The following is a 16,340-nucleotide window of genomic DNA, read 5'->3' as shown; positions in this document are numbered from 1 at the left end:
TGTGTATTGTGTTACTGTTTTAGTTCCCTACAGTGTTATAGAACACGATGTTTTATTGTCTACACATCCGTGTATTGTGTTACTGTTTTAGTTCTCTACAGTGTTATAGAACACGATGTTTTATTGTCTACACATCCGTGTATTGTGTTACTGTTTTAGCTCTCTACAGTGTTATAGAACACGATGTTTTATTGTCTACACATCTGTGTATTGTGTTATTGTTTTAGTTCTATACAGTGTTATAGAACACGATGTTTTATTGTGTACACATCCGTGTATTGTGTTATTGTTTTAGTTCTCTACAGTGTTATAGAACACGATGTTTTATTGTCTACACATCTGTGTATTGTGTTACTGATGTTTTATTGTCTACACATCTGTGTATTGTGTTACTGATGTTTTATTGTCTACACATCCGTGTATTGTGTTACTGTTTTAGTTCTCTACAGTGTTATAGAGCACAATGTTTTATTGTCTACACATCCCTGTATTGTGTTACTGTTTTAGCTCTCTACAGTGTTATAGAGCACCATGTTTTATTGTCTACACATCTGTGTATTGTGTTACTGTTTTAGTTCTCTACAGTGTTATAGAGCACAATGTTTTATTGTCTACACATCCGTGTATTGTGTTACTGTTTTAGTTCTCTACAGTGTTATAGAACACGATGTTTTATTGTCTACACATCTGTGTATTGTGTTACTGTTTTAGTTCTCTACAGTGTTATAGAGCACCATGTTTTATTGCATACACATCCCTGTATTGTGTTACTGTTTTAGCTTTCTACAGTGTTATAGAACACAATGTTTTATTGCATACACATCCCTGTATTGTGTTACTGTTTTAGCTTTCTACAGTGTTATAGAACACAATGTTTTATTGTCTTCACATCTGTGTATTGTGTTACTGTTTCTTTTCCTAGTCTTACCTGACAAGAATCTCTTCCTCCGTCTTCATACCCTGCGCACATGAATGTACCTGGGATATACTCGCGTCTTCCAGCGGCTAAAAACATATTCGTACATTTCGTGTTACTAACTATAGGCATCTGGAGTTCTTGCATCATGGAAGGTAAAATGCCACCTAAAGCAACCAATAATAGTTAATGATATGAGGAGAACGTTAGAATAGATCAAATAAAATGTCAGAACATGAAATGCTACTTGAAAGTAACTGTTACAATATAATATCAAACAATTATTAAACATTATTTATACCGAAAATAAAGCTTGAATTTCCAAATTTCTAATAAATAAATGTTGCATAATATTAGAAAATATTATAAAGACCTTTTTGCTTTCATCTGAAACAGTATGACACCAACAAATACTTTTGTTTTCTTGTTTACCATATCTTAATGTTTGTCTATAATGGTGACTGTCTGTGTCTGCAATATGTCAATGTTCGTCAAGGTAGTGACCAACCTGGTCTCCAGTATGTCAGTGTTTGCCAAAGTGACTCTCAGAAAGCTATCTGATGGACCTTGTTGAGAAAAGAATCAAACTGTCAGATTTATAAAGATTATGCAGCCTGTTTATCAATACATACCTTCACTAAGACGCCCCCAGCCAGTAATGGTAGCGTTATGCCCTTCCAGGTCCTCATTACCATGAGGCAGGCAGATGGGTGCGATATGAGGCCTAAACTCGACCGGTTCGTTCAGTTTCACCAGGGCTAAGTCATTCTCGTACGTGAATAAGTTATACTTTGGGTGAACGACTTTTCTCTCTGCTCTTCGTTCAACAAACGGAAATGGTTCGAGAACACTGGAAAAGTCGTATTCACCAACTCGTATACGAATCTGCGGCACGTGCAAGCTGTAGGTCAACAAAAAAATATGAGCAAAAAAATGTACTTGCTTTGATTCGGTATTGTTCTTTAAAAGTAATTAAAATAAATAAGTTACTAGACTGGTAAAGTAGGATTTAAAAGTACGTTAAATAAGTCGACATTTTGCAAGCGTTAACAGAGCAACATTTAGACAAGACAATGGTAAACGGAGATACGGGTTAAAATATATGAAGTGTCATACGAGGATGTTCACTGATAGGAGCTTAAGTTTCTTTGGTTAAAAGGTTTTATTTAATTTTATGTCTTATATAGTTTAATTGAAAGTTATTTATTTGATTACTGGTTGTTATTATATTATGTTTTATAATGTAATGTTTCAAAGCATAAAAACTTCAGTGACCATGTTCTTTCACTCGAATTTCAACAAAGTTTCTCTCCAGCATCAAAAAGGACACATTATTCTATATATTGGATTCACATGTATCAGGTCATCCTGTAAATAATGTCCGAAAATTTAATACACAAAGTGCATCATCATGTCTGTCTTTGTAGAAGGTTTTAATGACTAAAATACATAGTAGGACGTGTATAAAAATGTTCAGACAAATAAAAGAAACTAACCCAACTACACTTTTTCAGATCATTAATCAAACAAACCCTTATGTTTGTCTGTTTTTTTTTATTTCACGCAAAGCTATACGAGTGCTATCTGCGCTAGCCGTCCCTAATTTATCTGTGTAAGACTAGAGGGAAGGCAGCTAGTCATCATCACCCACCGCCAACTCTTAGACTACTCTTTTACCAACAAATAGAGGGATTGACCGTAACATTATAACGCTCCACGGCCGAAAAGGCGAGTATGCCTGGTGCGACAGGGATTCGAACTTGCGACCCTCGGATTACGAGTCGAGTGCCTTAACCACCTGGCCATGCCGGGCCCAAACCCTTATAAAGATGGATGTGTCTGAGGAGCACATTAGGCACATAATGATTTATGAGTTTAAAAACACAATAGTGTAGCAGAAACTACACGAAACATTCAGGGTGTTTATGATGTGGAGTTTCTTAATGAAATAAAATCTCGAAAGTAGTTTCAAGAGGTTCAGATCACGTGATTACTGCTTAAGTGATGCGCCACGTTAAGGTCGATCTGTTGAGTTTAATGATGACTTGCTGCTGGCTGCACTTTATGAAGATTGTGCTGTAACAGTTGAAGAACTAACACAGAAGTTCAATTTAACAGTTTGGAAAGGTGTCAAAACTTGGAAAATGATTTAACCTTAGACATATGTACCTCTCTATAGTTCTTTTTTTGGTCAGATTAGTCACTAGAGATAAAAAAATGGATATGTTATAAAAATGTTTAGCACAGCAGACAATGGTTCAGTGTAGGTAAACTGACTGAAGCACAGCCTAAAATGATCCTCCATCCTAGGAAAGTCTTGTTAAACGTTTGGTGGGATATTGTTGGTGTGATCCACTTTGAGTTGCTGCCACTCAATGTAACAGTTACATCAGATATCTATTGTCAACAGTTCGAGTGTTTGAATGTTGCACTGAAAGAAAAGAGGCCTGCAGTTGTAAAAGTGTTGTGTTACACCAGGATAATGCACAGCCCCATACAGCATGTTGTGTTACACCAGGATAATGCACGGCCACATACAGTCTGTTGTGTTACACCAGGATAATGCACGGCCACATACAGCATGTTGTGTTACACCAGGATAATGCACGGACCCATACAGCATGTTGTGTTATACCAGAATAATGCACGGCCCCATACAGCATGTTGTGTTACACCACGATAATACACGGCCCCATACAGCATGTTGTGTTACACCAGGATAATGCACGGCCACATACAGCATGTTGTGTTACACCAGGATAATGCACGGCCCCATACAGCATGTTGTGTTACACCAGGATAATACACGGCCCCATACAGCATGTTGTGTTATACCAGGATAATACACGGCCCCATACAGCATGTTGTGTTACACCAGGATAATGCACGACCCCATACAGCAGTGATCACATCTGTAAAGACTGACCAGCTGGAGTGGGAAAAACTTCCACATCTTCCTTATTCTCCAGACCTGCTTCATCTGATTATCATCTAGTTCAAAGTTTGCAGAACGATCTTGATGAAAAAGAACTTGGAACACATGAAGATGTCAAAACTACCCTCTCTACATTCTTTTCCCTCAAACCCCAAGAATTTTATAAAAGTGACATTCAGAAGTTTGTGAATCATTGGCAGGAAGTAATTAATAATAATGTAACATACATTCCTTATAAAATAACTTTAAAAGTGTTTGAAGTTCTTTCTCTTTTTCTGAACGTAAAGTCGGACATTACTTAAGGAATGACCTGATAGATTACTGAAGAAAATTGAAAAGACACTCATCCAGGCAACACAATTGATCTCCGCTCCGGACATGACCTCTAGTGACAACTTTCAAGACCAAGTTTTTTATAAGTAAAATACAAAACCATCCAAGCACTGAAACATGAAAGAAACATACAAACAGAAGAAACACTCATTGTTAAATCAGATAAAAACTGTCACGTCAATCATTAATAAATATCACCACGATAAACAAATACAGATAGTTTAAACGAATCTTTAATAATACATTATCCACTTCAGTTTATCGTAAACCCACCAGGTAGAAACCTCTCACCTTTTCTTTTCTAACACTAAAGTAACCAGAATTAACACCTGCTCCACAAAATTTTATCATAAAACAACCAGTTAAAAAACTACATTCTTTATGTCCATCCATATAACATAGAAACAAAAACTATCAAAACTGTTCGTAATTTTTATATAGAAGAGGCTGCAGTCGAGTTGTCGATTAAAAAAACGTAAAAATTTGTAGCAACGGTTTTGTGTGTGTGTGTGTGTGTAATGTCTTATTATTAATATTGTGAAGAGTTCCCACAGGAGTGCTTGAGTATTTTTATTGTAAACAGGTTTACACGGAGAAACTGTGCTTATAACACCACGACAGTAGAATAGAAACACCAATATCTCTTTAATAGTGCGCTATGGAGAAATTCTGATTTTAACGTTAGAATATTTATTTAGGTGTATTCAATTACAGTTCATAACAAGTAATGAAAAACTTCTTTGTACGATATTCCAGAACATTTACTAAGACGTTATAATACTTATGTTTATAAACAGTAGTGTCCGTGTGTCACGTTCTTTGTATTCTTACAAAGCACTTATGGCTGGGTGTCACGATCCCTGTATTCTTACAAAGCACTTATGGCTGGGTGTCACGATCCCTGTATGCTTACAAAGCAGTAATGTCGTTGTGTCACGATCCCTGTATGCTTACAAAGCAGTAATGTCGTTGTGTTACGTTCCCTGTATGCTTACAAAGCAGTAGTGTCGTTGTGTTACGTTCCCTGTATGCTTACAAAGCAGTAATGTCGTTGTGTTACGTTCCCTGTATGCTTACAAAGCAGTAATGTCGTTGTGTTACGTTCCCTGTATGCTTACAAAGCAGTAGTGTCGTTGTGTTACGTTCCCTGTATGCTTACAAAGCAGTAGTGTCGTTGTGTTACGTTCCCTGTATGCTTACAAAGCAGTAATGTCGTTGTGTTACGTTCCCTGTATGCTTACAAAGCAGTAATGTCGTTGTGTTACGTTCCCTGTATGCTTACAAAGCAGTAATGTCGTTGTGTTACGTTCCCTGTATGCTTACAAAGCAGTAATGTCGTTGTGTTACGTTCCTGTATGCTTACAAAGCAGTAGTGTCGTTGTGTTACGTTCCCTGTATGCTTACAAAGCAGTAATGTCGTTGTGTTACGTTCCTGTATGCTTACAAAGCAGTAATGTCGTTGTGTTACGTTCCCTGTATGCTTACAAAGCAGTAATGTCGTTGTGTTACGTTCCCTGTATGCTTACAAAGCAGTAGTGTCAGTGTGTTACGTTCCCTGTATGCTTACAAAGCAGTAGTGTCATTGTGTTACGTTCCCTGTATGCTCACAAAGCAGTAATGTCGTTGTGTTACGTTCCTTGTATACTCACAAAGCAGTAATGGCTGGGTGCAAGAACAAATAAAACTATATTATTTTGAAAAGAACCACGTTTTACTTATATAATGCTAACCAGTCGTTTTGTTACTCACCAAAACAACTTATATTATAGGTTTTACTTACATAATGCTAACAAGTCGTTTTGTTACTCACCAAAACAACTTATATTATAGGTTTTACTTATATAATGCTAACAAGTCGTTTTGTTACTCACCAAAACAACTTATATTATAGGTTTTACTTACATAATGCTAACAAGTCGTTTTGTTACTCACCAAAACAACTTATATTATAGGTTTTACTTACATAATGCTAACAAGTCGTTTTGTTACTCACCAAAACAACTTATATTATAGGTTTTACTTATATAATGCTAACAAGTCGTTTTGTTACTCACCAAAACAACTTATATTATAGGTTTTACTTACATAATGCTAACAAGTCGTTTTGTTACTCACCAAAACAACTTATATTATAGGTTTTACTTATATAATGCTAACAAGTCGTTTTGTTACTCACCAAAACAACTTATATTATAGGTTTTACTAATATAATGCTAACAAGTCGTTTTGTTACTCACCAAAACAACTTATATTATAGGTTTTACTTAAAGACAGAGCATAGTAAACATGAACGTTTTACTCACTCGTGCACACAATGGCCGGCTGTAATAATCCAATCCTTACTCAGAACAGCGCCACCACACCGATGCGTGCTGGAGAAACCAAAGAACGACGACTTCCGAACCGAAACCTGTTGAAGTGTTAGATGTTACCTAACCGTTGTTAAGAAAATCCCTCAAATCCTGGCGTTTTTAGACCGATATTTGTTGACAAATTATTCATTCTTTGGATTATCTTAATTTTCTTCTAAAATTATAAACCTCACAAACACTTTTAATTCTGGAAATAAACGAACTCAAAATACCAAATTTATGAATTTTCTGTAACCTTCAGGATAGGAAACATAATGTTTACTTGATTGTACAAACCTTCAAATTAACAATAAATAAAAGATATTCCAAATATCTTTAAAATATAATTCACGTTGAATTTTTAAGTAGAAAAAAGGGAACACACGTTAATCAATTTCTAACCCTTTGATAGGACTAATAAAACCATTTCAGTTCCTGATTAAATAAAGAATTATTTAAAATACGAATATTCGAATTATATAAAACGAAAATTAGCTGTGAATAAGTTTAACCTTATTTATGAACAGAAACCATTAATATATAACATATCATTTGAAAAACATGAATATTAATATATTTTAAAAATATTACACTCTTCTTTATTTCAAAAGATTTATGTTACCTGCCATGGCCAAGCACCGAAGGCTGTTTTCTTACCCCCCACGATTTTTCTTTTCGGAAATAAAGGGGGTATGCCACAATCTAGGAAGACAGAATATTGTTTGTCAAACGTATGCAGATAGAAATGATTACACTGGGTTTTGAATGTATTGTCCATTCTCACGGTATGTCAACGCTAAAATCAGGGGTTCGATTCCCCTCGGTGGGCTGAGCAGATAGCCCTTTGCGGCTTTGCTATACGAAAAACACACACACACACACACACACCATTCTCACGATAGAAAAAAAGGTAAATAGGTCATAATAAAACAGCAAACATTTATTAAGACATGTACTAAAAAAGGCAAATAGGTCATAATAAAACCGCAAACATTTATTAAGACATGTACTTTCAAAATGTTGTCAATGTAACAATAGACCTAAACTATATACATACAGAGAATCTTTTTTAGTCTAGCTAATTACTTATTTCCTTAGAAATACTCAAGTTAATATATGTAAATATATTCTTATGATCCTTTAAGTGGCCTAGTTAATATTTATATCCACGAAAATATAAATATGTATTATATAATATATAATAGTGACACAGCTGACACAGTAACAGTGACACTATATAATGTATAACAATGACACAGCTGACACAGTAACAGTGACATTATATAATGTATAATAGTGACACAGCTGAAACAGTAACAGTGACATTATATAATATATAATAGTGACAAGCTGACACAGTAACAGTGACATTATATAATGTATAATAGTGACACAGCTGACACAGTAACAGTGACATTATATAATGTATAATAGTGACACAGCTGACACAGTAACAGTGACATTATATAATATATAATAGTGACACAGCTGAAACAGTAACAGTGACATTATATAATATATAATAGTGACACAGTTGAAACAGTAACAGTGACATTATATAATATATAATAGTGACACAGCTGACACAGTAACAGTGACATTATATAATGTATAATAGTGACACAGCTGACACAGTAACAGTGACATTATATAATATATAATAGTGACACAGCTGACACAGTAACAGTGACATTATATAATGTATAATAGCGACACAGCTGGCACAGTAACAGTGACATTATATAATATATGACAGTGACACAGCTGACACAGTAACAGTGACATTATATAATGTATAATAGTGACACAGCTGACACAGTAACAGTGACATTATATAATATATAATAGTGACACAGCTGAAACAGTAACAGTGACATTATATAATGTATAATAGCGACACAGCTGGCACAGTAACAGTGACATTATATAATGTATAATAGTGACACAGCTGACACAGTAACAGTGACATTATATAATAGTGACACAACTGACACAGCATCAGTGACATTATATAATGTATAATAGTGACACAGCTGACACAGTAACAGTGACATTATATAATACATAATAGTGACACAACTGACACAGTAACAGTGACATTATATAATGTATAATAGTGACACAGCTGACACAGTAACAGTGACATTATATAATATATAATAGTGACACAGCTGAAACAGTAACAGTGACATTATATAATATATAATAGTGACACAGCTGACACAGTAACAGTGACATTATATAATATATAAAAGTGACACAGCTGACACAGTAACAGTGACATTATATAATATATAATAGTGACACAGCTGAAACAGTAACAGTGACATTATATAATATATAATAGTGACACAGCTGACACAGTAACAGAGACATTATATAATGTATGATAGTGACACAGCTGACACAGTAACAGTGACATTATATAATGTATAATAGTGACACAGCTGACACAGTAACAGTGTCACTATTATATATTATATAATGTCACTGTTACTGTGTCAGCTGTGTCACTATTACACCCAAAGTAGTATTTTTTTAATATTTTACATCCAAACACAATCGTGCTTGACCAAAGTAACTCCAATTTATTTCAAAAGTTCAACATTCTCTAGTATTAACTTTATAACATGGTTGATAGTTTATACTGTCACAAAGGTTAATATACCAACCTTTAATATAATCCACTGGTGTCGGAACAGATGTGTTTAAAGAACTATCAGTTGAAGTCCAATGATGAGAAATAACTGTTGTTTTCATGAAGGATGTTCTTGGTGTAACAGTGACACTTGGGGGCAGATTCGATGTTATGTATTCGATGTTTGAAACAGCTGTGGTTGGCTTATTATTGACCAATGGTGATGTTTCCGATGTGAGTGTTGAAGCTTCTGTCTTCTGGTCATTGACAGGACTTCTGCTTCCACAACAGCTCCTGATGAGATATTTGTCGATACAGTGACTGAGATGAACACCGTCAATCTTCACACACTCCCAGACGAACATACAATTCCCTTTCTGTCCAAGCTTGTTTTGACATGTCTTCGGGTGGATTTCTAGTCCAGTAGCTTTGGAAAAAGAATTTAAAAAAATAACAATTTCCTGAAGTCCATCGACTGGACTGTGACATAAAACTCAATATAAACCTGCCATATTAGTAGAGACCATCTTTAGATAAACGTTTATTAAAACGACGTAATCTCCTTAGTTGAAACATACTGCTTATGTGTATAATAAGCAAAAGGATTGAGATAATTTTTGTTTGTTTTTAAACTGTGACACTGAATAAACCAAAGCTTATACGATTTCCCGCTGTATCATATTTTAACTTATTAATGCATCTAAAGTGGTGGTACTTATAAATAAACGTACAAACACATAAATCTAGAAAATAACACTGAGTGAAAGATGTTCATCTGACTCGTCCAGAAACCGAGTTTATAGAAGTGGAGCTTCCAGCTAAAAGGTTAGTTGTTGGACTGTGATTTAAATAGAATAGGGTACAAGACAACATAACGTTTAACACCCCTATACTTTCAGCTGTAGACGCGTTATAAGAACAGCTGTCATCCCTGTTACTCGGAACAAAGCTGGGCGGCGAGTGTTATCTGCTCTTAGTCTTAATCAATACCGTACACTGAATATGGTGTCCAATACCGTATACTGTGTATGGTGTTCAATACTGTACACTGGATATGGTGTCCAATACTGTATACTGGGTATGGTGTTCAATACCGTATCTCTTATTGTTTCATGATTTTAGTGAGTGTTTGTTTATTCTGAATTTCACGTGAAGCTATTCGAGAGCTATCTGCGCTAGCCGTCCCAAATTTTGCAGTGTAAGACGAGAAGGAAGGCAGCCAGTTTTCACCACCCATCGCCAACTCTTGGGCTCCCCTTTTACCAACGAAGTGCGGGATTGACCGTTACATTATTATGTCTCCAAGGCTGAAACGGCGAACTTGTTTGGTGCGATGGAGATTCGAACCCGCGATCCTCAGTTTACGAGTCAAGCGCCCTAAACAAACTGGCCACAAAGGCTCTTTAGTGAGCGATTCACAAAGATGAATTGTAAAGGTTTTCTGCCTAAAGCCAGTCATGTGACGTCAAATTTAACGAAACTTTGATGTTTTGTCTCCTTAACTCCTATTACACTTAAAGTTTGATAAATTCTTTAAAAGTATCAATTTGTTTTTATGTTTTCATGAATCTTATTTCATTTTTCACCTCAGTTTCAATTAACGTTTAATTTTTAAAACCTATTTTAATATTAACACTTCGGTTGTTTTTAATCTCTATAGCAACACCAAGTTATATTGTTATTTCTTATGTCTATTCTCTTCATCTGATCTACTTTGTACTACACCCTTGTTTAGTGTTCATGTCCGGTTTTCGTGATCGCTTTACTTGAGTGTTATAACAACAGAATCCGGGTAGCGATCTGGAGTTCCGGGTAAGTTGCCCGACTGGCCCCGAAATGTAATCTAGATTACTGGGGTCATGGAAATTGTGCTGAATTTAAACCCCGACAAACATTCATCTGTACCTACTTACAAACATCCATCTATCTGTACCTACTTACAAACATCCATCTATCTGTACCTACTTACAAACATCCATCCATCAGTACCTGCTTGCAAACATTTATCTATTTGTACCTACTTACAAACATCCATCCATCAGTACCTACTTACAAACATCCATCTATCTGTACCTACTTACAAACATCCATCTATCTGTACCTACTTACAAACATCCATTCATCTTTAATTAATTACAAACATTCATTCATCTTTAATTAATTACAAACATCCATCTATCTGTACTTACTTACAAACATCCACTATAACTGATCTTACATAACTAGAGAGAAGTATTTTTTACTTCCTGAGTGACATCTCAATACAAATATCAACATGACCATGCTATAAAAAAATGACATTAAATAAAGCTACGAGTTTGTACTTCACCACGAGAAGCGAAATTATCTCCTCGTGCAAACTCTTGTCTTCCTGCAAACCTGCACACCCTTGGTTTGAGTTTCATTTTTATTTTAAGTTTGGTTGTCGGGACATGGTTAACCTGTCGTATTAACTTGCAGCCTTCACAGTTGGCGCATTATTTACCTATTTTATTTTGATTTTTTTGAAGCCTTAATTTGTTGTCTTCAGGCAATACGCCTATCCTTGTCGTGTTATGGTGTCATCACAAATTGGCCAAAACCTTTGGTTAAAGTTTTTAAACAGATAACGTAGTGGTATGTATATCCTATTAATAAGGGTCCGGCATGGCCAGGTGGGTTAAGGCGTCTGACTCGTAGTCCGAGGGTCGCGGGTTCGAATCCCTGTCGCACCAAACATGCTCGCCCTTTCAGCCGTGGGGGCGTTATACTGTGCGGTCAATGTCACTATTCGTTGGTAAAACAGTAGCCCAAGAGTTGGGGGTGGGTAGTGATGACTAGCTGCCTTCCTTCCAGTCTTACACTGCTAAATTAGGGACGGCTATCGCAGATAGCCCTTGAGTAGCTTTGCGCGAAATTCAAAACAAACAAGTCTATTAATAAAATATTAATTTAAGGAATAGTTTTTCTATAGAGGGCGCTTTTTGTGTTCAAAGTTCTAGATTTCAACAAACGTACGTTTTTGAAATATTCGGAAGTGCGTGGCTGGCAACATCTGTCTGTCATCATTTAACAATTTTAATCATATGTAACTTTTATTTGAGGTGCTGGAAAACATTGTTCACTTTTACCTTCATTCTGGTAGCCAGTAGTTCAAAATACAGAATATAAAACAACGACATGCTGTAATAACTTCTTTGTAAATAGAACGGAAACCTTCTTACGGATACGTAAACAATATCACAAACACAGTTCCTGAGCGCTCCACATAAGTTTAATATGACGTCATTTCAATATAGAGTCACTGACCTCGAATACCATTTTGGGTTTGGCATTGTTATTATTTCTCTTACAACTAAGGCAAATTAGGCTTAATTCAAAGAAAGCCGCAGAGGTTTAACGAGAATATACACACGATAACTTGCTGTCGTAACGAAAAGCGAAAGCCTTTAGAAGTCTGTAGGCAGTATTGAAAGTAAGATGGCGAAATCATTTCCGTAGCTGTACGCGATATCGACAATCATTTTGTTCTGAAATATTCTGCTCTTAAAGTTCCACTCTGAATGTGAAGCATGCTCGTGGTTTAGGTATTATTTTAATTCCATTCTTACCTAAATAATATTTTCAAATCAACTTTTTGTTTTCCTATTAACTGTGGCAGTTGTTGGTATTAAAATAAGTATACTGATACATTGACGCATTCATTGTTTCGTATAAATTAGCAGTGTTGATTTATATAAAATGCCGATTGGAGGGGTACAGAAAGTACTATTCTTTGTTTATCTAGATATTACCTGAGAAGGTCGAAACATTGTTCTGTACTTTATTTTAATTTTAATACCCATACCAGCCATCTTGAGAATACACTTTTCATGAATCTTTACTAGTACACAAGGAATATTGATTAGGCTTTATTTATACTGTTTTTATGACAAAAAATATGTCTGCTACACCTTGTCCACGTTGATTCCTAGTTCACGATGTGTATTGCTAGGCCTTTTTTATGTTTTCGTTCACTGCCACCTTCAGCAAACTACACACTTTTATCATCAGAGTCACTCAAGTTATATAATAACACAAGTTTATTTATGTAAATACATGTTGTTATTACAACACACTTCCCAATCATATAACAACATATGTTCACAGCCACATATTCACAAGTAATTTAGTAGCACAAGCCATCACCATAAACTCACAAGTTATGTATCAACACATGGCTACCATCACAATCTCACAAGTTATGTTTGAACACATGGCTACCATAACAAGTTATGTATTAACATATGGACACCAGCAAGAATATAAACTGTAGTTATGTATTTGAGATATCAAGAAGGTGATTATAATTCCAATACATTAACCATCATAAACACAAAACAGTTAAGAATCAGAACTGAAGAAACAATTTAACCACCAGAAGGATGATAACAATAAACTATAAGAAGTTCACAGGTAAATATATCACATAACAATACCTGTTGTAAACTAGCATTATTTACACAAATAAATACTACTTGCATTGTTACTGTAACAAGAAACACCGGATAATATATTCTACAATACTTACATTCTTATCATAACAATAAACACTAGATAATATACTCCACAATACTTACATTGTTATTGTAACAATACACCACACTAGATAATATATTCTACAATACCTACATTGTTATTGTAACAATACACCACACTAGATAATATATTCTACAATACTTACATTGTTATTGTAACAATACACCACACTAGATAATATATTCTACAATACTTACATTGTTATTGTAACAATACACCACACTAGATAATATATTCTACAATACTTACATCGTTATTATGACAATACACCACACTAGATAATATATTCTACAATACTTACATTGTTATTGTAACAATACACCACACTAGATAATATATTCTATAATACCTACATTGTTATTGTAACAATACACCACACTGGATAATATATTCTACAATACTTACGTTGTTATTGTAACAATACACCACACTAGATAATATATTCTGCAATACCTACGTTGTTATTGTGACAATACGCCACACTGGATAATATGTTCTACAATACTTACGTTGTTGTTGTGACAATACGCCACGCTGGATATTATGTTCTGCAATACTTACATTGTTGTTGTGACAATACGCCACGCTGGATAATATATTCTGCAATACTTACGTTGTTGTTGTAACAATACGCCACACTAGATAATATATTCTACAATACGTACGTTGTTGTTGTAACAATACACCACACTGGATAATATATTCTACAATACTTACATCGTTATTGTGACAATACGCCACACTGGATAATATATTCTGCAATACTTACATTGTTGTTGTGACAATACACCACACTGGATAATATATTCTGCAATACTTACATTGTTGTTGTGACAATACACCACACTAAATAATATATTCTACAATACCTACATTGTTATTATGACAATACACCACACTAGATAATATATTCTACAATACTTACATCGTTATTGTGACAATACACCACACTAGATAATATATTCTACAATACTTACATCGTTATTATGACAATACACCACACTAGATAATATATTCTACAATACTTACATTGTTATTGTAACAATACACCACACTAAATAATATATTCTACAATACTTACATCGTTATTATGACAATACACCACACTAGATAATATATTCTACAATACTTACATCGTTATTATGACAATACACCACACTAGATAATATATTCTACAATACTTACATTGTTATTGTAACAATACACCACACTAGATAATATATTCTACAATACTTACATCGTTATTGTAACAATACACCACACTAGATAATATATTCTACAATACTTACATTGTTATTGTAACAATACACCACACTAGATAATATATTCTACAATACCTACATTGTTATTGTAACAATACACCACACTAGATAATATATTCTACAATACTTACATTGTTATTGTAACAATACACCACACTAGAGAATATATTCTACAACACTTACATTGTTATTATGACAATACACCACAGTAGATAATATATTCTACAATACCTACATTGTTATTGTAACAATACACCACGCTAAATAATATATTCTACAATACCTACGTTGTTATTGTGACAATACACCCGCACTGGATAATATGTTCTACAATATTTACATCGTTATTATGACAATACACCACACTAGATAATATATTCTACAATTGCTTACGTTGTTGTTGTAACAATACACCACACTGGATAATATATTCTACAATACTTACGTTGTTGTTGTAACAATACACCACGCAAATAATATATTCTACAATACCTACATTTGTTATTGTAACAATACACTACACTACAGATAATATATTCTACAATACTTTGTTGTTGTTATGATAATACACCACACTAGATAATATATTCTACAATGCTTACATTGTTATTATAACAATACACCACACTAGATAATATATTCCACAATACTTACATTGTTGTTGTGATAATACACCACACCAGATAATATATTCTGCACAATACTTACGTTGTTATTGTAACAATACACCACACTAGATAATATATTCTACAATACTTACATTGTTATTGTAACAATACACCACACTAGATAATATATTCTACAATACTTACATTGTTATTGTAACAATACACTACACTAGATAATATATTCTACAATACTTACATTGTTATTATGATAATACACCACACTAGATAATATATGTTCTACAATACTTACATTGTTATTATAACAATACACCACACTAGATAATATATTCCACAATACTTACATTGTTATTATGATAATACACCACACTAGATAATATATTCTACAATACTTACATTGTTATTATAACAATACACCACACTAGATAATATATTCCACAATACTTACATTGTTATTATAACAATACACCACACTAGATAATATATTCTACAATACTTACATTGTTATTATAACAATACACCACACTAGATAATTTATTCTACAATACTTACATTGTTATTGTAACAATACACCACACTAGATAATATATTCTACAATACTTACATTCTTATTATAACAATACACCACACTAGATAATATATTCTACAATACTCACTGCAGTAAATGTTGATAAGGATGATGAAAGTGAACATTTTGAAAAGTATCTTTTGTGACAATAGTC

At 34.1% G+C, this 16,340-nt stretch overlaps 1 protein-coding gene across 2 annotated transcripts in view; it reads right to left on the bottom strand.

Moving 5' to 3' along the window:
- Positions 1-16,340, bottom strand: part of LOC143223832 (serine proteinase stubble-like) — a 21,039-nt gene extending 4,699 nt beyond the window's left edge. For both annotated transcript variants that reach the window (XM_076452315.1, XM_076452314.1), the window contains exons 1-6: positions 16,275-16,340; positions 9,208-9,600; positions 7,158-7,237; positions 6,488-6,594; positions 1,549-1,817; positions 929-1,083 (exon numbers count right to left, since the gene is read on the bottom strand). In XM_076452315.1, the coding sequence (XP_076308430.1) occupies positions 929-1,083; positions 1,549-1,817; positions 6,488-6,594; positions 7,158-7,237; positions 9,208-9,600; positions 16,275-16,311 (1,041 nt within the window). In that variant the 5' untranslated portion in view covers positions 16,312-16,340. The remainder of the gene's footprint in view (positions 1-928; positions 1,084-1,548; positions 1,818-6,487; positions 6,595-7,157; positions 7,238-9,207; positions 9,601-16,274) is intronic.

This window comes from Tachypleus tridentatus, chromosome 8 (assembly GCF_004210375.1).
Source record: "Tachypleus tridentatus isolate NWPU-2018 chromosome 8, ASM421037v1, whole genome shotgun sequence".
Taxonomy (NCBI): domain Eukaryota; kingdom Metazoa; phylum Arthropoda; class Merostomata; order Xiphosura; family Limulidae; genus Tachypleus; species Tachypleus tridentatus.
Note: the sequence above shows the minus strand (reverse complement) of the source record. Positions and strands in the feature narration are given on the sequence as shown.